Below are 26,236 nucleotides of genomic sequence, written 5' to 3' on the forward strand. Positions count from 1 at the left end.
TGCATTTAAAAATCATAAGTGATTTTTTCTAAACAATTATCTTCTGTTGAACAAAAATAGGTTTAAATGGCCACTAAAATGTTCGAATAAGCAGTTAATGGCTCTGTTCTAAAACCTAGGGAGCTGTCTTGCTCTATTCTGCCTACATAGGCAGTTACCTTTCAAGGCAGCAACCTAACTGAAATGGAATCTCATAAGTGACTGACTGGGAAAACTGCAGTTCTGGACCTATGGAAACCAGGAAGTAATCACGCTCACATAATCAATGTCATTTTTGCTTGAAGATGAAATGTTTTACTCCACTGACAGTTAAGTTTTGGGTTGGGGTGAATGGTTTATAAAATATACATTCCTGTTAACTGAATTATATTATTTACAGCTAAAAACAACTCGCTTTTGGCATCACTGCTGTGGACATTTCACCTGGAAATGGAGCTAGCGTGTACCTAAAAAACACTTCCAGATTTGGCCACTGGGGGCAGTGGTGCAAATTTCGGTAAGAACTGACTGATTTCAGATGAAGAACTTTCAACCTACTGTTGCTGAATTCACAATGCGATCAGTCTGCATGCCAACATGGGCAGTACACTAGATTTTGGAAGAGCAAATGTTTCCAGAGAGACTAAATGTCTGGCTGATTTTATGGCTCAAGAGCAGCTTACATCAACTGTCATGACACACTTTCCCTTCCTGTTGAAGACGCCAGAGTGTTTAATAACCTTAAAGACAGTAGAAACAAACGTTCTGTTTATTCACCAGGAAATAACTCAAATCACCACTATGGTGACAATGGAGAGGGCATCTGGCACTGATTGGAAAGAATCCTGCCCTGAGAAGAGCTTCAGTTCAACCCATACCAAGGTTCTTCAGATCTCCTTTGATGGATAAGTGGACTAATGTTGAAACCTTCATTGACGAAGCAACTCGTAGCACTATGGTGAAGGTTAGGGTATACTTTGCAAGGCTGAGTTCTCAACTGCGCGAGACGTAACAGCATGTGGAAAAACAAAGGAAACCTAGCCTTTATGTAGGCAGTATACAGTGAGGCAGCTCAATTGGTTTTTGGATCAGAACCACTGAGTGAACAGGATCAATGTGGCAGAACTCCGATAGGCCTTGAGGACTTCCATTTAATGATATAAAGCCCAACAGTTCCTCTTCTGAATGCTCGGACGCCAGTTACATATTTGTGTTATCTGAACAGTGTGTGAATGGTGGGATTTTTACTCTTAAAAGTCACAGTGGTTTGGATAAATCAATTTCCTGGATTTTCTGTTTAAGACCCGTTTGTTTTCTTTTCCATTTACTCGTACTTCCTCTGTCACAGAAAATCACTTTATCTCTAAAACAATCGTTCTTGAAAAGTGTAGCCTATGGGGTTTTGGCTCAGATGAAAGGCAGAATACAAGCTGAATACAAGGTGATGTCTTTGCTTTCAGAGGCTCTGTTCCAAAGCCTAGTGAGCAGCCTATGTAGACAGCATTTTAAGGCATGCTGTGATAGGCACGCTCTTTTCTGTCAAATTCTTTCCCTTATTTTATTCCCCCTATTACTGGAAAACTTGAAAGTATGCCCTGGGACCCAACTGTAGAAATAAACATTCAGTCTCAGATAAATAAAAGCCCACACAACTGTAATTAATTGAATTCATACAATGAAAAAAAACAGACAAAGGGTGAAATAAGGACAGAAATTTCAAAGTACAATTTGCTCTTTAAAAAAAGAAAAAAAAAAAACTTTTTGCCAAGCCCCATTAGATTGCTAAGAACAAAAAGTAAAGTTCTATGCAACTTAAAAAGGGATAGTTTACTCAATAATAAGAATTGTCATCATTTACTCCCCTCCCCCTCATGTCATTCAAAACCTGTATGACTTTCTGTCTTCTGTGATTTTTACTGTCAACCTCCAAAAATCATCATAAAAGTAGTCCATGGAATGGAAAAGTGCTGCTCAGACATTCTGCCTAACATCCCCTTTTGTGTTTCATGGAAGAAAATAATACAGGGTGGAACGACATGAGGTTGAGTAAATGACGACAATTCTTTCATTTTTGGGTGAACTATATTTTTACACTAAGAATAGGTATAAAAAATTACCGCAGTGTCTAAACTGAAAAAAGGGCCAAATGACTCAATCTAAAAGATTTAAAACTGAATATACAGATGTAATGCCACCGAGGACCGGTGTCTGTCAAACACCCGACTGCTTCTTAGTCTTTGAGGTTTGGGTGAAGGACACTATTTGATTTCATAGAATGTATCCCAAATAAAGAAGCTATTTCTTCTTCCTGAGAAATGCTTTTGCTTCTTTCTGCAGCCGCTTAATGTCCTCTTTTCCACTGTCGTCTGATTCCGGCACGTAGTCTGAGTCTTCATCCACTTCCTCTTCTTCGCTCTCATCATTAATAAAACTGTCGTCATAATGATCTTCATCCTCATCATCAGGAGAATTCTTGGCTGGGAAAAAAAGGACAGTGTTTTATGTTTTGAATTAATTCTACAATGTAGTTTCTGCACCAAATACACTGCCTAACTCCCAAACAAGATTGCACTGCCAATATTCACACCAAGATAAAAAAATTCACAACATTACAGCAAGTGCATCTTTCAACTCTCAGATAACTATCTGGTTGTAATTCGATTAATCAGCACAGATATTTGCTTTTTGAGCTTGTTTCTAAGGCAAGCATCAATACTACTATTACTCATTATTTGTGTGAGTAATTTGAACTAGAGGTCGACTGATATATCGTTTTTGCCAATTAAAGGTACTGTAAGTGATTTTTTCATGGAAAGGTATGCAAAAAAGTTTCCTTCTTCCTGAGAGATATGAAATAAGTGCCCTGAAATATCTCACTGGTCTCAGTGACAGCTCTAGACTCTGTAAACAGCAAACAAAAAAGTGTCCATGGACAATGACGCGTTCTACCTGTCCATTTTTCACGTTCTCACAGTATTGTAGTTGCAGCGAATTATTGAGCCACAATGCATTTTTATGCCATGTTGTTCATAACAGTTCATTGAGGTCGCTATTTTACTACTGTTGTCTGCTCTCCATAAAGCTCATTTTGGTATCTTTGGAGCTCGGGGGTTTTGGAAAGAGGGGGCGTGGCTAATCCAACAGCTCAGTCTCATGGATGTATAACGGCTGAAATCGCTTACAGCACCTTTAATCGGCACAGATAGTAGCTTTTTGAGCTTGTTTCTAAGGCAAGCATCAACTACTATTACTCATGCTTTGTGTGAGTAATTTGAACTAGAGGTTGACCGATATATCTGGGGGGGTTTTCCCGATTATTCGGCACCAATAGTTGCTTTTTAAGCTTGTTTCTAAGGCAAGCATCAACTACTATTACTCATACTTCGTGTGAGTAATCTGCACTAGAGTTCGACCGATATATAGTTTTTTCCCCCCGATTAATCAGCACCAGTAGTTGCTTTTTGATCTTGTTTCTAAGGCAAGCATCAACTACTATTACTCATGCTTTGTGTGAGTAATTTGAACTAGAGGTTGACCGATATATCTGGGGGGATTTTCCCGATTAATCGGCACCAGTAGTTGCTTTTTGATCTTGTTTCTAAGGCAAGCATCACTACTACTATTACTCATACTTCGTGTGAGTAATCTGAACTAGAAGTAAATTGATATATTATTTTTGCCTATTAATAGGCACCAATAGTTGCTTTTTGAGCTTGTCTCTAAGGTAAGCATAACTACTACTATTACTCATAATTTGTGTGAGTAATTTGAACTAGAGGTCAACTGATATATCATTTTTGATGATTAATCGGCACCGAAAGTTGCTTTTTGCACTATTGTTTTTTGTCAAAATTATAATAGATAATTCACCAACCATTGAAGGCTTTGGGCTTGTTTATAATTAAAGGTCTCATATTATGAAATTAATAATAAAAAAATCTGGTTATTATTGGGATTTTGCAATAAAAAATATCAAATCTGGGATTTCATACATTTTGGGCAGTTGTAGCCTCTATGTCTGTGCCTGTCACAGTAAGGAAAGAATTAAAAATGTGTAATACATTAATGTATTATCAATATATTATTTTTAAAAACTAATCAGCTGATTAATCGGTTATCAGCTTTCTTCCAACACATAAGTTATCAGTATCTGTAAAATTCGATATTGGTCGACGTTTCATTTGAACCAACCCATCATTCTACATGTAAAATTTTGGCATGTATAAATTGCTTTGTGCAGTTCATGCAATTAAAGCGAATTAATCTGTTTCATCTAAGTTTAAATCAATTGTGAATTTTCAATTATTCACAAATGTACCTTATTCGCTGCCAATCTGCAAATAGTCCATACATGATCCATAATGAGGCACAATGTCGATTACCACAGAAAATAATTTAGACTCCTTGTCCCAATGTTTTCTTTATAAAAACAAACTAAATAAAAAACTCACGGTTACCATAAAGCCACAGTCACTGGGGCCTGGGTAGCTCAGCGAGTATCGACGCTGACCACCACCCCTGGAGTCACGAGTTCGAATCCAGGCCATGCTGAGTGACTCCAGCCAGGTCTCCTAGGCAATGAAATTGGCCCGGTTGCTAGGGAGGGTAGAGTCACATGGGGTAACCTTCTCGTGGTCACTATGTGTGGTTCTCGCTCTCGGTGGGGTGCGTGGTGAGTTGTGCGTGGATGCCACAGAGAATAGCATGGGCCTCCACACACGCTACATCTCCAAGGTAACGCGCTCATGTGATTAAATGGTCTCAGACGCGGAGGCAACCGAGATTCGTTCTCCGCCACCCGGATTGAGGCGAGTCACTACACCACCATGGGCACTTGGAGCGCATTGGAAATTGGGCGTTCCAAATTGGGGAGAAAAGATAAAAAAATCCGCAGTCATACTACACTTCGCGCTCCATTCATACGCATCTGAACGCGGCAAACTTTGGCCAGCGAATTCATATGATGAGAAAAAATGTGACCAATAGAAAATGGAAACGTCAAACACTGTTCTCTTGGCTCAATCTATTCCAAACAATCCATTTCAAAGCTGCATGTTTTTATTGTTGCCGGAAAGTGAGTAGATTTTGAATATAATATTTTGTAAGCCCTCGAGCGTGACATCATATCCTGTCTGTTGTGGTGTCCCAAATAATTTCACATGCTTAAAGCCGTGTGACAGTGGCTTAAAGCACTTATAATTGAAGTATATGGGGCCATGCAAAAAATGTTAAAATTAGGGCTGTCGATTTAACATGTAATTTAGTGTGATTAATTATTTAAAAAATAACGTGTTTAAAAAAATGTATGCAATTAATTGTGCCCCTGATCTGTACATAAATTCTGTAATAAGGAATGTTCCTACCATCGAATGAGGGGGCAGTCAGCTCCAGCAGAACAGGCAACACACCTCGTCAAACCAATGAGAGCAACAGGTAGAACAGCCTTTAATATAATTCATTTAATTTAAAAAACAGTGATTGCAAGCTTCAGTTAAGAGAAATTCTGAGGAAGATAAAAGTTCTGAAAACAACTGTGAAAGTCTGTGGTTTCGGGCCTGGTTTTCATGAGGCATTTGGCACACTATACGAAAAATAATCAAAATCGAACCACATTATAGCGACCACGAGACTCTACCCTCCCTAGCAACCAGGCCAATTTGGTTGCTTAGGAGACCTGGCTGGGTCACTCAGCATGCCCTGGATTCAAACTCGCAACTCCAGGGGTGGTAGTCAGCGTCTTTAATCGCTGAGCTACCCAGGCCCCTGACGTCGTCAAGCATTAAATTCCCATCACTTATCAACTTATGGTGAAACCACTCATAACTGCTTATAATCACAGATCACAAAAGCTTTGTAGATGTTTCTTTTTGTTGCTAAACAATCACATCTTAAGTCAGATGTGAATCAAAATATCAGAAGTGGAACGTTCTATGCTTCAAACAGCATGTGCGATTGCTAATATTTGTCTTGACAAATACTCTCGTCCATATGTGCAGCCTGTTCCTCCCCAGGGTGCACGCAGCATGTTTTGAATTATTTTAAGAGGAATTTAATTCTGCTAAATGTGAATAACACCAAGAGGAGCATCAGGTTACCTACCAAACATTACGTTTATTCAGTGCCGTGGAAAATGATTCAGACACTGGCTTCAGTTGACTGCACAGATTTGTGGATGTTTAATATGCATGGGTTTCAACAGTAAACATGTTGTTTATTCCTCATCTCAGAATCTAAAAGGTTGTATCTCAAAGAATCAAAAACAGTGCAAGTGTATGCATGTTTTTTCACATGGTGGAGGATTTAGCCAGGACAGACACCATATTTAATTTGACAGGAATGAAAAGCCATATCTACCCGGTAAACTAAATACCGAAGAGGTGTTGAACACTCATGTGCGTATGAATAAGTTATTTAAAGGGCACAGATGGAATCTTTTTGCTTTTTTGAGCTGATTTTGGGGGGAATTCATTTAAACATAGCAAACTGAATTAAAATGACCTGAGAGTACTACACTAATAGCCGAAAGCATTAAGAAATATTCAAAAATATTTAAGAAACCAATAAGTGAGGGTTAGGGACTTTATGTAGAACTTTGAACAGTGGGCGTTCAAATTCTGCTGAGTCCAGTGGTCACAGATTCCATCTGGCCTGGGTTATTTGTGCGCTTATGTGTCTGCAATTTCTGTAGAAACACAGACAGTCTTATACCTGACCAAATGGCTGCTATCAATGTCAGCTAAATCTTGGTGCTGACCAATGTGACCACCTTTCCATCTTTGACTAAATTACAGACGTTCACCTCCCAAAACAAACCAGTATCAACTGATGTCTGGGAACGCATGAGTGACAGTTGCGGCTTTTCCTTCCATTTGGATCCCTTCGGGGATGTCAGAAAGCTTTCAAACATGCAAGTTACTCGATTTCAAATGTCCATTTATTTAATATCTAAAACAAATTTCACACCTCTTACATCAACACTGTGGCCTTCAGTGAAATTTCACACTGACTTAAGTCTATTAATCCAAATGACATGATTCAGGAATCTGAACTACATTTTAAAGGTGTAACTAGTATTTTCACTCCAATACTGAGCTTGGTAAAAAGTATTTTATACTACATATTGCACCAAGATTGTTAAAAGAAAAAGTGTAAAATTTTGTCATCAATTATTGAGTCCTAGTGAGTGACTCACAAAATCCATTTCTAAATCTCTCTGGATTTAAATAAAATATTGCCAATCAGTACCCCCAAAAGAAAATAAACAAGATATGTTAAGTTTCCAGTGATAAGCAACAACTCACACTACAGTGATGCTTGACGTGAGACAATCATGGCCAATTAGAACTGGGTAAAAATACGGATTTTCCGATGCACTGCTATCTTCATTTGAATGAGCTCAATATCGATCCTTAAATCCCAAACTTGACCTTTTACTCTACGCGCAATTTTCGCGCTATGCAAATAAAAATGTCTGTAATTAGCCACTGGCTGGTAAATGTTCATATTTTTCACTCACCAGAGATTGAATAGTATAGTGGCAAAGAACTTCAGCATCCTTTCACTGTGTGTTGAGAGAAAAAGTTTGGTTTCACTCGTTCCATGTAATGTGTGTCCAAAGATGAAATCCACACAATCCATTTGTCATTGAATAAAGTCTCTTTTAACACCCTTTCTGTTCTTTACAGTCAATTGTTGACCAAAAACAACAAAAAATAAAGATTGAATTCTAACCACAAATAGCACGGATGAGGATAGGAGCCATTCGAGTCCTCTCTCATTAATATGCGCTCATTTAGACACTCTTTACAGAACTGCCGGTTTTCTTAAAGAGACAGTACCGATTTTTAGCACGTGTTCTACAAATCAATGTAATAGTTTGCAAAAAGTATAAATTATGCATTAAACAATAAATGTGCAACAAATCAATATAAATACTTGTAAATAGTATAAATTATGCATTAAACAATAATAAAATTTAATAAAATATAATATATGGAATATATCATGTTTATTGATGGAATAGATTGATTTGTCCATTTTTAAAAAGCTAAAATGTGACCAAAATTATAAAAAAATAAAAATAAAATACAATTCCTAAAATTTCTATTTTTGTAATGTACCTAGCTAGAAGGTCTCCTGTATAATTCACGGCAATATCTGAGATAGAATTTAATTTCATATGTAAGCAAAATGGACATTATTACTGAAAAATACACATATAAATCGCTACTTAATCGAATCAAAATCTTGTAAATCGGATCAAATTTATTATGTATTTGTTTAATGTACAGGAGTAGGATTTTGGACCAATGAGATGGGCAAGGCTACCCAGCGCAATGCTGCAGAAACCGAAACCAAGTGACCAACAAAATGTCCTGTCGGTTGTCGTGGTCGCGACTGGTTAGGACAAAAACTAAGATTTACATGGAAGAGACAGCTTTTATTGCTTGTCGCTTCTGGTTAGGTCACGGTGTAACTGGAGGCAACAACGTGTCAAAATAGCTTAAGAGTTTCACATTCTGTCACATAAAAGAACAGTAAAGATACTTACGAGGAGATTTAGTGTGTTTGTACTCTTTCTTGTGCAGAGGATTCTTCCTGCAATGTTTAGGCAAGCAAAAAGAACACATTTGAAACATTTCTTTAAATTCTAGAATTATCCAATCACAATGAACAAAATATAGACTTTTCCAGTACTGCATAAGATTATTATTTTTTTTATTTAATAATAATAATTTTATAGCATATTTCAATTTCAATTTAAAGTTCTAAAACTGAACATAACTAAATGCACTATAACATTTCCATGACCTTTTAGAATTTAATTAATCTCCATTCCTTTTTCCAAGCCTGGAAATCACAATTTTAAAACTCCCTGATATGTCCATGACCGTGGGAACTCTGTCAATCTCATACTGCTATATATTTGTTTCTCTATCTCCCATGATGTCTGCAGGTTAAACTCCAGTGTTGTCACCTGTAGCAGTGGGTTCCATACGGGCACTCTGGCCTGTCATCATCACCATCATCATCTGCTTCCTCTTCCTCATAGTCGCTGTCTCCAGGGTGACTGCTCTCCTGGAAGTGGACAGGATTTTTCCTGGATAAAGGAAATAATAATTTGGTGAACTGAACTGAAAAACAACAAGACATATTAATTCAATTATGAGCATTCAAGCAACTTAATTACACCGACAGCTAACTGCAGAAAAATAAAAAATACTATTCAACGAAGTTTTTGGATTTATAACTAAGTTTGATGTTACCATTCTGTGATCCTTCAAAACACTGCAATATTTGTATTGTATTGTCAACAGAATAAGTGAGACTTTGAAAGAATAGGTTGTACTTAAATATTACTAAAATACAGACCAAAATACAGTGTTTTTTATCTCTCAGATTTTTTATATTAAAATGTCAGAGAATTAGGAAAAACATTAAGGCATTAGAAAAAATATGTGCATATGTCTTTGAAATACCATGCAAACTATTTCAGTCAAGCAGATGTACGTTTTTTTGTTTTGTTTTTTTATTAAGTTTTTAGATGAGACAAGGAGCTTGTGCTTATTTTTTTCTTTGAATCATTTTCTAATATTTTATCTTGATAAAATAAAACTAATTGGCAAATGCAGCGTTGAATAAATAATCTGGGATACATTTTATGTCTATATCCTGCAAGTGTGCATGCTGTACCACAGACAATCATTTTGACTCGTCTCTCAGATTGTAAAAATGAAAACATATTTACAGTAAACACAATGACAATGGAAGCAAACCACAGATGATACCATAAATTCATTTAGTTTTTCCCATATTAGAGACTGTACCTGTAGCAGGAGCCGCCGTAAGGACAAGGTGTCCGCCGTCGTTTTTTCACCTTACTGATACTTGTTTTGCACTCGGACTCCGTAACCTTTGACCTTTTAAATCCTGTTTGTGAGGGTCCCTGATTGACCTGTGAATCACCGGAATCTTCTGCTTGTGTCTTTGAGTCTTCAGCTTGAGCTCCTTGTCTGATATCGACTGCAGGGTCAACTCCTCTTCTCTTCCCATCATCACACTTCATTAAACCATTGCTGTCCGACTCCTGACTCGGTTCATCCAGGACTGATGCCACTTTACTGCTCTGGGGTGTTGTAGCACCCTGCTGTCAGAAGACCCAAGGACACAGTTAACAACGGACCTGAACTCAGTTCTGATTTCATTCCAATGCAAGAAGTCATGTATTACAGTGATTTTACCACGGACTTTGTGTCATGTCTAAAACCCCTATAAAGGTGCATTCACATTTACCTTCACAAGTGAAATTTTGTTGTGCGAAATAAAGTCATCTTAAGCTTAAAGCAAGGGCGGACTGGGAAGAGAAATCGGCCCGGGATTTTACATAGAAACTGCCCCAAAAGTTGTCGAGCGGGGGGGTGGGGGGGGTCGGTGTCGCTGTCCTTTTCTGCATATCGCGGCGGCCCAATTCAGCTTATCGTGGCCAGCCCACCAAGAAATGTCCCGGTTCTCCCGATGGCCAGTCTGCCCTTGGCCTAAAGTATACTCGGTCAGATGCGAACGTTGAGCGTCTGCGTACAGGTTGCCTCACGCAAATCTCGTCATCAGCAGAGTGCACGAGCACTGAACAAGTGCAGACTGATTTTTCTAACCATGCGTCTTTGAACGCACAGAATGCACATGCGCCTGGAGATATTTTCACTAATTAGTGGGTCCACAAGGTGGCAACACTCACATTTGAGCCGTTGATGTCATGAAGCACTAGAGGAAGATGTAATTACTGCTAAACATCAGGACAGTTGATGTAGCTTTCAACTGAATTTCCTTGATGACCCATATTTTACACTGGGTACTAAGATGCGACACAACACAGTACCAAAACAGTTTTTGGATGAAGGAACACCACCTTCAACTCAACCTAGCAAAGACCGATCTCCTCGTCTTTCCAGCATACCCTGCTGTTGAGCACAACATCACCATTCAGCTGGGTTCATCTACAATAACGCCATCCAAAATGGTCAGAAATCTAGGGGTAACCATCGACAACCAACTCAGTTTCACTGATCACATCTCAAAAACAGCCAGATCATGTAGATTTACACTCTACAACATCATGAAGACCCTTCCTCTCTGATCATGCAACACAACTCCTTGATCAGTCTCTTGTCATATCTAGACTGAACTACTGTAATGATCTCTTAGCCGGCCTTCCTGCCTGCGCAGTTAGGCATCTGCAAATGATCCAGAATGCAGCAGCACGTCTGGTCTTCAACGAACCCAAGAGAGCGCATGTTACACCCCTCCTTGTCTCTCAACACTGGCTCCCGGTTGCTGCACGTATCAAATTCAAGGCTCTGATGCTGGCATACAGAACAGTCACTGGATCTGTGCCAGTTTACCTACAGTCAATCCTGCAGAGCTACGTTCCCACCAAAAGGCTGCGGTCTGCAAATTAACGGCACCTTGTCGTACCAACACAAAGAGGCACCAAGTCACTTTCCTGGGCATAACTGTACCTCGTTGGTGGAACGACCTACCCAACTCCATCCGTGAAGCAGACTCCCTCTCTGTCTTCAAAAAAGGGTTGAAGACACATCTTTTTCGTGAGCACTTGACCATACACTCATAATAAAATTTAAAAAATAACAATAATAATAATAAAATTATTATTGCACTCTAATCTCTGTCTTGGATACTACTTTTCTGATGCAACTGAAACTTTGAATCTAGTATGAAGCACTTTTCATACTAGATGAATCGCTTATGTTGTATCCTTCCTCATTTTGTAAGTTGCTTTGGATAAAAGTGTCTGCCAAATTAATAAATGTAAATGTACATGTTTTTTGTACTAAAGTAAGTGAACATTTCCTTAAAATCAAACACTGAACTTTATATTACCGTTTTCAAAAAAGGGGATGTCATGAACCCTGTGACTTGTGCATAATTTGGCTAGCTTCTGCCAAGTGACATATCTTTAAGTTTGATTGTACGCATGTCCTTCTACGTCAGTAACAACATATATCAGAAGTGTTTTCTCCTTGCTTTTAAAATTTAAGGCTATTTATTTTATATCCTAACTATAAACAATAATAAGATTAGTTGCACTTTGTTATTTGCATTCAGCATTGTTTTATTCCTGCTGTCTGCAACCTTTTTTTAGGTTGCGACCTGCCAAAAAGAACCACTGCTGCAATGTACTGGGGTCAATAATTTCAATCATATTGCCTAATTGTACAATATATCACTTAGATCAGACATAAGATTGGTAGATTTGATCTCTCTTTACCAGAGTTTCTGACTCATCTTCAGAATCACTCTTCAGTCTCTTTGCTTTCCTTGTGGGCATCTCCTCCCTATCCTCCTCTTCCTCAGATGAAAGTTGTGCAGTGCGAGCCCGCTTGGGTCCAGCTGCACGTTTGGATGCAGCTGCCCGTTTGCGTTGAGTAGGGGTCCCTCTCACTGAGCTGCTAGCATCTGCTACACAATAATGAGAAAAGCTTTAACCAGTTCATTGATTAATAAACTCAATACTTTAACACATGAAAATAAAGAAGAAAATCAAAGCAACAAAAAAACATGCAGAACTTTAACTATCTTTCAAAGCTGTGGTATATTGGTGAGCTGCATTGCTCATGTGAGTGAGGTAGTTTCGAGGTCCCAATCTCATTCCCTGTCTCTCTCCATCAATGTTCCCTTTAATTTTTATGTGCTGAACAAACTGTATTTCTACTTGGCAAACCCTTTGGCAAAATGAACAGAAGCACCCCATGTTGTGACCACACGTAGTGTTCACTGTGCCATTCTTTACAGGCAGTGGTACTAATTACTTCATTGAAAAAGTAATCACATTACTAATTACTTTGATTTTAAGTTACTTTCTAAAAAAAAGTAGAAAGGACTAGAAAGTAATACACTGGCGGCCAAAAGTTTGGAATAATGTACAGATTGTGCTGTTTCGGAAGGAAATTGGTACTTTAATTCACCAAAGTGGCATTCAACTGATCACAAAGTATAGTCAGGACATTACTGATGTAAAAAACAGCACCATCACTATTTGAAAAAAGTCATTTTTGATTAAATCTAGACAGCAGCCATCACTCCAACACCTTATCCTTGAGTAATCATGCTAAATTGATCATTTGATACTAGAAAATCACTTGCCATTATATCAAACACAGTTGAAAGATATTTGGTTCATTAAATGAAGCTTAACATTGTCTTTGTGTTTGTTTTTGAGTTGTCACAGTATGCAATAGACTGGCATGTCTTAAGGTCAATATTAGGTCAAAAATGGCAAAAAAGAAACAGCTTTCTCTAGAAACTCGTCAGTCAATCATTGTTTTGAGGAATGAAGGCTATACAATGCTTGAAATTGCCAAAAAACTGAAGATTTCATCCAAAGGTGTACACTACAGTCTTCAAAGACAAAGAACAACTGACTCTAACAAGGACAGAAAGAGATGTGGAAGACCAGATGTACAACTAAACAAGAGGATAAGTACATCAGAGTCTCTAGTTTGAGAAATAGACGCCTCACATGTCCTCAGCTGACAGCTTCATTGAATTCTACCCGCTCAACACCAGTTTCATGTACAACAGTAAAGAGAAGACTCAGGGGTGCAGGCCTTATGGGGAGAATTGCAAAGAAAAAGACACTTTTGAAACAGAAAAACAAAAAGAAAAGGTTAGAGTGGGCAAAGAAACACAGACATTGGACAACAGATAATTGGAAAAGAGAGTTATGGATCTTAACCCCATTGAGCTTTTGTGGGATCAGCTAGACTGTAAGGTGCGTGAGAAGTGCCCGACAAGACAGACACATCTATGACAACTGCTACAGGAAGTGTGGGGTGAAATGTCACCTGAGTATCTGGACAAACTGACAGCTAGAATAACAAGGATCTGCAAAGCTGTCATTGCTGCATGTGGAGGATTTTTTGATGAGAACTCTTTGAAGTAATTTAAAGGAATAGTTCATCCAAAAATGAAAATTTGCTGATAATCTACTCACCCTTAGGCCATCCAAGATGTATCTGAGTTTCTTTCTTCATCAAAACAGAATTTAAGACTTTTAGGGTTTCATTTCAGGCCTCCTCCTCTAAACAATGCAAGTGAATGTCCTCCATTTTTTGACGGTCCAAAATGCATATTTAGGGTGCATCAAAATAATTCAATGATACATCTTGGATGGCCTGAGGGTGAGTAAATTATCAGCAAATTTTCATTTTTGTGTGAACTATTCCTTTAAGAAGTTCTGAAATTTTTTTTTCAAATTGTAATAGTAATTGTTCACGCATTAATGTCCTGACTATACATACATTGTGATCAGTTGACTACCACTTTGGGGAATAAAAGTACCAATTTCTTTCCATAAGAGCAAAATCTGTACATTATTCCAAATTTTTGGCCATCAGTGTAGATTAATTTGTAATTGGATTACACTCAACACTGTTTACAGGTAAGTGATTACTTATTAGTAAGTTATCTATAGGTCATGTATTACTGGGTTCAGTACAAGTTAACCTCAATGGACAGCATGTTGATTACCACAAAAATTTATTTAGACTAATCTTTTCTTCAAAAAAGCAAAAATTGGGTTTACAGTGAGGCACTTTCAAATGGAAGAAATTTTTTTTAAATAGCATTGTTTTTGGTCACTGCATAATTCCCATTGCTATTTCATAGTTTTGATGACTTCACTATTATCATAAAATGTGAAAAATAGTAATAATAAAGAATGAGTAGGTGTGTCCATCTATGCAACAGAAGTGCAAATGGACAAATCTAATTTTCCTCCAGTCACAGCCCTCCTGTCACAGTTATTACATGGAATACTGTCAGTAGGACCGCAACAGAATATCAAAGATTCCAGGGACCAGGAGGGTCCCAGATGTGATTACTGACACTGAGAGGTCAAAGTGATGCCTTGGACAGAGAGAACTTACAGTCCAGCCAACGTATGACTCTCCATTTTTCCAAAGATCTATCCATCGAGATAAGTGCTTGCAAAGGGGACAAATTGTCTGACTGTGACTGAGTGAGTGTGTGCTGTGTGCACTGAGCATGAATACAGTTTTTCAACCCTTGGTTTAATGCAAGTGACTGCTGCAGGTGCAAACAAGAGCTCTCTGACTCTGCTGATAAACAAAGTCCTTCAACATGCTCACTCACACTTCCATAACCTGATTTAACCTCAGGATGTGAAAGAATATTACAGCGCTGTGAATGTAAAGCGCACCAGTTTCACTTTAATTTATCATTCTCGTAATGCCAAATATACTTGACCAGTACAGATTTCAATGCAAAACAAATACATGAGAAAACACTGGAAAGCAGTCACAGAAGAATTTCCCTCATGCTGTCACTATATAGAACAATATTTAAAAGCTTTAGGTAAAACATATATGGATGCTGTAGTAGCTAAAGACACAAAACTGCTCCTAATTGAGCTGATTAAGAATGTTTTCTCAAGTAGGGCCCTGCATGCTGTGTAAAGAGCCATGAGATCCAGATGGTATGCTGTGTATGACAGGTCTGATGTTAATGAGGTGTTTATGAAGTATACAGCACATTAGCAAAACATTAGCATTTCTGCCGCAGGATGCATTTGAGAGGCTGAGAGGATGAGGCAGGCGTCTGGGCCAAATCTGGACTCTATCTGGCTGGGTCGAAGTTAAAGTACTCTGAATGATTTAATAGCAAAAGACTATGTCTGCCCTTTCATTTCTCTCCTTGCCTTCTAACTTTATTCCTTCAGAACAGGCCGAGTACAGTTGCATTGTTGACGTGACAACCAAAACTAACAGTTTGTGACAGTTGGTAAATGTGGTGCTATGGAGAACGTCCAACACAAATATTTGTTGTCTTTTACATATGATGGTTGTCTTGCCATGGGCACAGGGCCTATGGCCTTTATGGGGCCTGGCTATGAACAGAGCACTAATTATGTTGCCATGGGGACAGTACCTTTGGCAGATGATGGGCTTTTGGTAGCTGAAGCTAAAGTCATCATCCAGGCTGGCAGGACACGCTTCTTCTGTGGCAGATCAGACTCCCGTTTGCTCACCGTGGGTTCCTGGACAACACAGAATAAAGTAAATGAGAGAAGAGTATAATACAGAAGAGAAGTGTATAAAGAGAAGAGTACAGTATAGAAGAGGAGTAGATAGAAGAGTAAGAAAAGGGTAAATATAGAACAATTGGGTATAGAATATTAGAGTATATCACAATTGAGTGTAGATAAGAAGAGTATAGAAGTGTATAGAAGAGAAACAGAGTATAAATATAGAGTATAGAAAAAATTAGTATTGATGATAAAAGTAGAATACAGAAGTAGTGTAGAGTTTAGAGAATTAAAGAACAAAACAACTGAGTATAGATGAGGAGTATAGACCAGAAGTGTATAAAAGAGACATGTAGAGTACAGAATAAGTATAGAACAACTGAGTACAGAAGAGAGGAGTGTGAGAAGAGTATAGTGGAGTAGAGTATAGAAGAAGTGTATTAAGTGTATAAAAAAACCAGAGTATAGACATGTATCTTATAGAAGAGCAAAGTACAGAAGAGTATAAAAGTGTAGAGTATCGAACAATTGAGTATAGATGAGGGGTATAGAAGAGTAGAGACAAAAAGTAGGGATACTCTGATCTATCAGCCACCGATCGGTATCAGCCGATATTCACGACCTATGACTCGATCAGTGATCAGTAATTTGGCAGATCGCATAAACCGATCGCTCATGTCGCAAAACACACATGGCTCTTTTAAGACATCAGCAGCACTTTCTTGGCATCACGGAGTGTGTTGAATACTGGCATAGTGTTGTAAGACAACAAACTTGATTCAGCAGTTAAGAACAATGCAGTGGGAGCGGTATGGCAAATCTGAAAAGCTTGGTACTGTACTGTTAATGTGGCAGTACAAGTGGCAAACGGTCCTTATTATCGATCATGGCGGCAACTTCTCGGTCTCCGCCAGGTATAGGCATCTCAGTAATAACGCGAGTTACAAGATGTGGTGTAATTCAAACATCTATATTAAATATCTCCCGATTAAATGGCTTTAACAATATAGCACATGTGAGTCCAGAAACATGTGCTCTTTCTCTGCTTTCCTTTCATCTCTTGCCCTCATGAGAGAGCACATGTTCCCCTCATTAAAGTTCAAGCAGCAACCAGTGAAAAATGAATTACTAATACAATCATCCATCCAAATGAAAAGGCAGGGAAGGAATTTATCAATATTATAATTCTTTATACAGTATTAAGATACCATAATATAATGTATTAAATATAATGCAACAATAAAATAAGGAATTATAATAATTATATGAAATAATGACAATGAATCAATAACCAAAAATGTCATATTAAGTTTAATTGCACCTATGGGATATCGGTTTGTCTTCAGTTTGACACTATGCTTCATTTTTTATAGGGCTATCTATCTTAATATAGAGAATATTTTGTTCGCCTATACTTGTTTTAAAGTCTTATTTTAAAAAGCTTTTTTAATAAGCCTTTAAACTTTTTTTGTCAGCAAAATCTAGGCAAAGTGATGTTACTGGGAAGAGGAAAAGTCAATTAATAGCGACTGTGTGCAGAAAGCTTACAGAAAGCCAGTTATAACAGAGATCCTGATAAAAGGTGAAATGATCGATATCGGCCGATCAGGTGACAAGAATATCGGTGATCGTATCGGCTGTAAAAATCCTGCTCGGAGCATCCCTAACAAAAAGTGTAAAGTAAAGAAGAGCAGAGTATAGAAGAGTAGAGTATCAAACAATAGAGTATAAACAGAGATAAATCAGGAGTATGAAAGACCAGAGTATAGAAGTGTAGAGTATAGAACAATTGAGTATCAATGAGGGGTGTAGAAGAGTAGAATATAGCAAATTATAGAAGTGTAGAGTATAGAAGAGTACAGTATACATGAGAAGAGTACAAAAGAGCACAGAAGGGAAGTGTAGAGTACAGAATAAGTATAGAGTATAGAACAGTTATGTATAGATGAATAGAGTATAGAAGAGAGGAGTAGGGAAGAGTATTTGAAGACGACAGTGGAGTATAGAAAAGTAGAGCATAGAAGAGCAGAGTTTAGACGAGTATAGAAGAGTAAAGAACAACTGAGTATAAATCAGGAGTATAGAAGAGCAGAGTATAGATGAGAAGTGTAAAGTATAGAAGAGCTGAGTATAGAAATGTATAGAAGAACAGAGGATCAAATAGTATAGAAGTGTAGAGTACACAACAGTAGAGTATAAATCAATTGAGTATACAGTATATCAAGAGTAGAGCCCTTAGGAGTAGCATATAGAAGAATAGAGTATAGATTAAGAGTATAGAACAGTAGATTATAGAAGTGTACAGTATAGAAGTGTTTATAAGAGTAGATGTGTGGAGTATAGAAGAGTAGCGAACAGAACAGATGAGTAGAGCATATAAGAGAAGTGTATAGCAGACCTGAGTATAGATGAAAAGAGTTCAGAAGAGAGGAGAAGAGTATAGGGAAGTAGAGTATAGAAGAGAACAGTACAGGAGAGAGGAGAGTAGTATAGAAGAGGAGGATTTTAGATTTCACTCCCAAATAAACTTTTATGTACTATGCAAACACACACCTCATTTAGAGAGCAAAAAGTGTGTGAAGCACCCTCCTCTGCATATCCTGGGAATGTGGAGCTCTGGGTCTTGGCCTGAAGTTTGGCTGACCCTTCAGAGAGTTCTGCTGGTTCAGTCAGACACTTCTCCACTTCCATCTCCTCCTCAAACATCTGACTGTTTCTGTGAAGAACCGACAGTGGAAATCATCAGTCAGAGATCACTCCCATTTTACACCAAAAGTTCTGAAAAATTCTGGGATTAGACTCTGTGTATTCTTTCATATCTACAGCCAACACACACAATGATTCTTAACATTCTGGACACCTTTTTGTGTGATGATCTATTCAAGAAACCAATTTCAACCCAAACTCTTGTCTTATCTCTTCACAGACAAAAGTCAAAAAAGCACACTCTGGTATAACCCCTTTTATAAGTGTTGTTTTTCCAAACTTCGACTCACAAGAACGTATAGCACAGACACAATAAGTGTCCCCTTCCTGGGGGGACATTAAGGCTTAGATCTCAACAGTCTTTAAAACAACTCATCACAACAATCCCTTGTCAGCACGAGCCCACCTCAAGAAAGACATTCAGACAGCCTCTTAATTGGCTAATTTCACGGATGAAAGCTATGACTTTCAATTGTATGCAAATCAGCACATTCAGAATAAATTTGTCACAGCATCAATTATCATTTATTTCCTCAACCAATCAGCGGTGTGTTATCAGAGCGTCTGTTTACGCATGTCCATTCATCCAAAGACTGCATGTGCTCATTACAGAGAAAGATAGAAAGCCTGTCCTTTGATCTCAACCCAGCAGGTCACATTTTAGTTTATGAATTGAAAACCCATTCAACCAGACATTCATTAAAACAAATAGAGGACACATGAAAATATGAGATAAATGAAACACCTTGTAAAAAAGATGATATTTTTAGGATGACAAATAACAATAATGCAACATCATGCATAAGTGCATTTTAATATTCATGAAAATATGAACGTTCATGAGAATTAGGCAAGAGGAATCCTTAATTAAACTTCAAACTGAAATGGCATTTGCAACAAATGTTACTTCTGAAATGTGATGAATTTCCATGTAAAACAAAATGTAGGATGTGACTTAATTTTATCCGTGAATTAACTGGATTGTGAAAAGTGGGTATTGCATATCAGGATGGAGCCAAGTTTGCAGTTTATTGTGGAGAGAAATCTTTATTTGCTATGATTGCCATAAGTATTTGGTGTAATCCGGGTGTAAGGAGCCCCTTACCTAACCCTTTCCCTAACTTTGTGTGGAAGTGACACCCCATTTTGTAGTTGGCGCAACCCCCTTTTGGAGAAACCCCGCCCCTTCTGGAGTAACTCCGGCCTCTTTTGGAGATTCTGCACCGCATTTGGTGGTTTCCGGCCTGCAGCTATACCTACTTTATCTACTACAGGAGCCAAAAACAATGCTTAAGCAACTATTTGGCTATTGGTTAACATTTACTGTAACAATAACCTGCATGATCTTGGTGATCTCAACCGTGAAGGAAAGTAGTTTCAGAGGCGGTGTAAATTTTGGTACAAGGTTACAAAGATTTGTTCACGGGAACAACGTGAACCAATTAGGACCATGAATGTGTGTTCAGTAAATAGTGTTAATTTTGAATTCAGCTTGACTTCACTCAACACCAGTGTACACTCACTGAGCACTTTATTAGGAACACTAAATCCACAAAAAGAGGTAGATCTTTTTCCTATTTGGATCCTAAACTATGGAATAGTCTCTCTAACACTGTTTGGGATGCAAACGCACTCACTCAGTTTAAGTCTAGACTAAAGATTAATCTATTTAGCCAGGCATACACCTAATTTATCCATCAACTCACAAATAGGCTGCTTTAGTTAGGTCTGCCGGAACCAGAAACATCTATCATGATCTAACTTCCACACAAATTGAATGGCATCTACGCTAATATTATTCTATTTGTTTCCATGTCTCAACCTCGGGATTCATTTCCCGAGGATACTAGAGCCGGCCAGATCCAGCTCCGTTCCTGCTTGGTGTCAGACTCCACTGCTATAATGTGATGTTGTCTAAATGCAGCTGGTGCTAGCCAGACATCACTTCAGTATTTTACGACGGACTTCAGAGGATGAACTGATGCCAACTCCAACTGTAAGACATCAGATACTTCATATGTCACTACCTGAACCTTGGACTTAAGATGGACCCCACCGAAATGACCTGCCGGTTGAACTACGATGCACCTCACTGATCTCTGCCTGCATTACCTTTGTCTATTAATGGACTGTACTCTTGAAATGGAATACATAGACTATCAATTAACTGCCAACAAAAGCCTTCATCGGCCAACTAACAAAGGACAATGCATCTATGTGAACTTCTGTAGTTAATCCAGGATGAACTTCAAAGACATTAGTCATTAATCTTACAGTTCATAAAAAAATATTTTTAAACACTGGACCTTAACACTTACTTAGTTTACTAATCTTAAACCATGACCTGCACTGCACATAAATAACTAGTATTGGCATTATATTCATGTTGTTTAGCCAGAGGGGAACTGGACCCCACAGTGAGTCTGGTTTCTCCCAAGGTTATTTTTCTCCATTAACCAACATCTTATGGAGTTTTGTATTCCTTGCCACAGTCGCCTTCAGCTTGCTCACTGGGGTTATAAATAAATTATTTTTTAATTATTTATTTTTATACTCAACTTATTTAATCAAACTTCACAATGATGACTCTAAGCCTTTATAGATATTACAGTTAATTTTTTTGTTAATGCATGATTTCCTGTAAAGCAGCTTTGAAACGATATGTGTTGTGAAAAGCGCTATACAAATAAAAATGACTTGAGACTTTGGTTCTAATAAAGTGCCCGACGTAGTCTCCTGCTGTTGTAGCCCATCTGCCTCAAGGTTCGACGTGTTGTGCATTCTGAGATGCTATTCTGCTCACTACAATTGTACAGAGTGGATATCTGAGTTACAGTAGCCTTTCTGTCAGCTCGAACCAGTCTGGCCATTCTCTGTTGACCTCTCTCATCAATCAGGCATTTCCCTCCACAGAACTGCTGCTCACTGGATGTTTTTCATTTTTGGCACCATTCTGAGTAAATTCTAGAGACTGTTGTGTGTGAAAATCCCAGGAGATCAGCAGTTACAGAAATACTCAAACCAGCCCATCTGGCACCAACAATCACGTCACGGTCCAAATCACCGAGATCACATTTTTCCCCATTCTGATGGTTGATGTGAACATTAACTGAAGCTCCTGACCCGTATCTGCATGATTTTATGCACTGCAGCCACACGATTGGCTGATTAGATAATCGAATGTATAAGTCCTAATAAAGTGCTCGTGAGTGAATTAACCCTTCCTTTTGTAGAGTAAAATAAATAAAGTCTATATTTTACTCCATCAAATCAAATCATTGAACAGATTTAGATCTCAGCCGGAATGAGACTGGGTGATGTCCCGGCCCAAAGTCTTCTAGTCAGTTTCCTCCAGACAAAAGTTGTTGAATGCTAAACGATGGCTGTGAGTGACAGGCAGAATTACCTGAGGGTCCCAAACTCTTCCTTGACGTGCACTCTGTACACATACTTCCCAGGCATGAGAGAGAAGATGTCTCCCTCCCGCAGAGAGTGCCACTGGTCTTTCTCTAGTGGTTGAGGGGTGGCCACAATGTTCGTCTGAATAAAACATGGATTCAGGTGTGTCTGGGGTGCAGACATGAGAGGAATGCTGGTTAGAAAGGTTTCCACCCTAGCTGAGTATTTATGTAAAAAATCCGAATATTGCATGAAAAACTTTCAAACAAAGCAGCATTTCCATGCCATGTGTTCAAGAAAACAAAATCATCACTTCAGGGGAAATTGGCACAAAATGAATAAGATATTATGTTATGAAGTGCAACAGAACGCAACAACATATGAAATCGAGTTTGCGTAAATGAAGAGTTGAGAAAATTCATGAGATATAAGCTGTTTTGAAAACAAGGGCTTATTAAAAATCCAAAATAGAGCCAAAATATCAATGGAGGAGAAAACAACCCAAATGCAATCATTGTTGCTATTACAGCATGACTAAGTGGGTATAACTACATGTGTAATTAGGAGAGACAGCTGCTCAAGAGAGAGAGACAGGAGGAGAGATCACATAATCAAATAACTTTTGATGTCTTATCATCAAAGGCAGATGCTGCTTTTGTCTGCCAGAAGAGTACATGCTAAAACTACAAAACCACCATCACGACTCTCGTCCCACATAATCAGATGACAAAAGAAAACCTACGGGCTTCAGACGCAGCTGACCATTTTGGTTCTCCAGAATGCCGTGGTTCCTCGACACCCTCTTATCACTCACCTGGTTGAGAGGAAAGATAGTGTTACGGCTATTGTGAAGAAAAAGTAAAACATACATATGTTGAATACTGAATATTAAAAGAACACTTCACCCAAAACTGAAAATTCTCATCATTTACTCACCCTCATGCCATCCCAGATGTGTATGACTTTTTGTCTTCTGCTGAACACAAAGATTTTTAGAGGAATATCTCAGCTCTGTAGGTCTGTACAATGCAAGTGAATGGTGGCCAGAACTTTGAAGCTCCAAAAAGCACATAAAGGCAGCATAAAAGTAATCCATACGACTCCAGTGGTTAAATACGTGTCTTCTGAAGCGAAATGATAGGTGTGGGTGAGAAACAGATAAATATTTAAGTCCTTTTTTTACTATAAATATCCACTTTCAATGTTTACATTCTTCTTTGGTTTTTGGCGATTCACATTCTTTGTGCATATCGCCACCTACTGGGTAGGGAGGAGAATTATTGATCTTTTTCTCACACACACCTATCATATCGTTTCAGAAGAAATAGAATTAACCTGGAGTCTTATGGATTACTTTTATGCTGCATTTATGTGCTTTTTGGAGCTTCAAAGTGCTGGCCACCATTCACTTGCATTGTATAGACCTACAGAGCTGAGATATTCTTCTAAACATCTTCATTTGTGTTCAGAAGCAGAAAGAAAGTCATATACATCTGGGATGGCGTAAAAGAGTAAATGATGAGTGAATTTTTATTTTTGGGTGAACAAAAGAATTACGTGAAAGGTAGTAGAGCAAAATGCCAGCAAAACCAATGTGATGGGTTTGATTCCCAGGAAACACATGAGTGAATCTCACAAAACTTGTCAATAATATCTCATGTTTCACCCCAAAATAAAAAAATATAATATTATGTATTTAGGATTAAGATTTTTTTTGCATTGTGACATTAAGCACATTTCCCCCCCAAATTCTCATTTTTGCAATACTACAAAATAATATTGTTTTAATTACTGTAATGCAAAAAAATAATGAAGCATTATTTAAATTGCAAAGGTTTTTTTTTTAACATCACGGTAGTATTTCTTGTCCTCCCTTGAAATTAAATATGAAAAATAACGAAAATGTCACAATGCAAAACATTCTGAATTGTCCTAAAAATAGGTTTCATTTCCTTTGTTATGAATATCATTTCTATATATATTTTCTGATATATATAATTTCTACATATATATATATATATATATATATATATATATATATCTATATCTTCAGTTAATGTTCACATCAACCATCAGAATGGAGAAAAAATTTGATCTCAGTGATTTGGACCTTGGCATTATTGTAGATGTCAGACGGGCTGGTTTGAGTATTTCTGTAACTACTGATCTCTTGGGATTTTCACACACAACAGTCTCTAGAATTTACTCCAAATGGTGCCAAAAACAAAAAACATCCAGTGAGTGGCAGTTCTGTGGACGGAAACGCCTTGTTGATGAGAGAGGTCAACAGAGAATGACCAGACTGGTCTGAGCTGACAAAGTCTATGGTAACTCAGATAACCACTCTGTACAATTGTGGTGAGAAGAATATCATTTCTGAATGCTGTTTTGAGATGCAGGTTGGTGCTGTTTTGGCAGCACGAGGGGGACCTACACAATATTAGTCAGGTAGTTTTAATGTTGTAGCTGATCGGTGTATACCTTGAATGCACCACAAGTCACTTACAATAAATGCATCTGCCAAATGAATAAATGTTCATGAATGATAGGTATACTCAATGGCACTGCAAACCATAAATGTCCAGTGACCACCAAAAAATTTATTTATTTTATAACCTGATTGTTAGCTCAGTCTGGAGCAGTGTATGTGCAGGGGAACCTTACAATGACACTATGAGGTCACTGTGATTTAAAACCCCATTAAAATGGCTGGACAAGCTGGGGGTTTTCCCTGTGTTTATGTATTTCCTCTTGAAACAGGAGGTTGGGGCAGGATATACTGAAGGGTTAAGCATATTTTTTTTAATATCCAACATCCTTTACTTTACAACACAACCATGAACTTTGATTTGCTTCTTGTTTGTGTCAGGAGGTATTAGGTGGAGAGGACTTTCTCATTCCAGATTGCATACTGATATTTTTGGTCTGCTTTCCTGGAAGAGGGAAAATACTGTACATTTGAAATGTGTTTATCTGCTAAAAAAAAAATCATTTTGTCAACCTTTAGAAGTAAACTAGCATACAGATGGTCACACAGACATGGACTAGAAGCCACTAAAAGTCTTTAAAAAAAATAAAATAAATAAAAATAATAATAATCTATGCTTCCTTTATAGCCATTGTGATCTCTATATAGCCACTAACAGTATCTCTTAGATTTGCCAGCACATTGAAAAAGGCTGAACACTTTGGTAACAGCATCTCCTGAAAGCTTCAAACCCCCAGATAGGAGAGTTTGGTGATGCTATATTTTTTTAATTGGACAGTGCAGTTTAATGCAAGAAAAAAAACCCATGCATGAAACTGAATGTAAAAGGTTTGCTTTTAGATTTCCAGAATAAAATAACATGAAGAAAACAAACAGCAGGCCCACGTTTCAACACATCAAAATGAAATAATTGCACACTTGATGCAGAAACATACAGCCTTAACAGAATAATAGTAAACACGGTCTCTATAACTTACTCCAAGAAATGGTCCTCTCCCCAAAATAGTTTCTCCATAGGGCAAGTCAATGGGACTGTCACCGTCTACCTGCTCCAGTTCAAAGCCTGGCATCTGTGCAGAAGAACAGTGAGAATGCTATTAGGATGTATTAAGACCTGTCTTACAAAGCAAATGAATCAGCGATTATGTATTAGCATCTACTCATTAACTGTTGACATCAAACAGTGCACGCGCTGCAGTCCCTAAACTTTCTCAGTCTTATTTTTCCTCTAAAGAAAACATGACGTACTATTGAATTGGCTAACGAAAATGTATTCACTATAATGTCACATTCGACCAACCAGCTCGCTACTTCATGTACCTTAAAATATATAACAAAATGCCGTTGTTGACTATGAAGTGTACTTTGTTTTAGTTCTCTTGCGAGAATGCGGACTTCCGGTCTCTACCATGATGAGCACGTGCTGTGTAAACATCCATGTCGGACCTTTTCGAAAATTATGCCTAACCGCTAAGACCCTGTTTTTGTTAAAACCGACGTACACAGTGAAGCGCTATATTTCCTCTTTTTCTGCATATTCGTCGTTTTGAGTCTAATTCATTCTACAGAGTGCCACTGTAATGTCGCGCATGCGCAATGAG

At 38.0% G+C, this 26,236-nt stretch overlaps 1 protein-coding gene across 5 annotated transcripts; it reads right to left on the minus strand.

Annotated features, from left to right (window-relative positions):
* Window positions 1-1,612: 1,612 nt before the first annotated feature.
* On the minus strand, window positions 1,613-26,234 carry LOC127443785 (aprataxin and PNK-like factor). Of its 5 annotated transcripts, XM_051702686.1 has the most exons (12): window positions 25,956-26,234; window positions 25,613-25,705; window positions 22,890-22,961; window positions 22,155-22,315; window positions 18,596-18,758; window positions 15,946-16,054; window positions 12,266-12,456; window positions 9,807-10,126; window positions 8,957-9,079; window positions 8,531-8,577; window positions 7,496-7,540; window positions 2,318-2,456 (listed from the first exon to the last, which is right to left on the minus strand). In XM_051702686.1, the coding sequence occupies exons 2-11, from the start codon at window positions 25,703-25,705 to the stop codon at window positions 7,527-7,529; spliced, it is 1,293 nt and encodes a 430-aa protein (XP_051558646.1). In that variant the 5' UTR covers window positions 25,956-26,234; the 3' UTR covers window positions 2,318-2,456; window positions 7,496-7,526. The 5 variants fall into 5 exon arrangements, with proteins under 5 accessions (XP_051558644.1, XP_051558645.1, XP_051558641.1 ...); XM_051702684.1 differs by lacking the exon at window positions 7,496-7,540 and having other exon boundaries at window positions 1,613-2,456; window positions 12,266-12,453; XM_051702685.1 differs by lacking the exon at window positions 7,496-7,540 and having other exon boundaries at window positions 1,613-2,456; window positions 9,807-10,123.
* Window positions 26,235-26,236: the final 2 nt, after the last annotated feature.

The sequence above is a fragment of the Myxocyprinus asiaticus genome, chromosome 7, assembly GCF_019703515.2.
Source record: "Myxocyprinus asiaticus isolate MX2 ecotype Aquarium Trade chromosome 7, UBuf_Myxa_2, whole genome shotgun sequence".
Classification (NCBI taxonomy): Eukaryota; Metazoa; Chordata; class Actinopteri; order Cypriniformes; family Catostomidae; genus Myxocyprinus; species Myxocyprinus asiaticus.

Coding starts and splice junctions, on each gene's coding strand:
- LOC127443785 (XM_051702681.1), bottom strand. CDS start 25,705: ATGCCAGGCTTTGAACTGGAGCAGGTAGACGGTGACAGTCCCATTGAC. Junction 22,316..22,889: donor GTCAGCTGCGTCTGAAGCCC/GTAGGTTTTCTT, acceptor TCTGCACCCCAG/ACACACCTGAATCCATGTTT. Junction 9,080..9,806: donor TACGGCGGCTCCTGCTACAG/GTACAGTCTCTA, acceptor TCCTTTATCCAG/GAAAAATCCTGTCCACTTCC.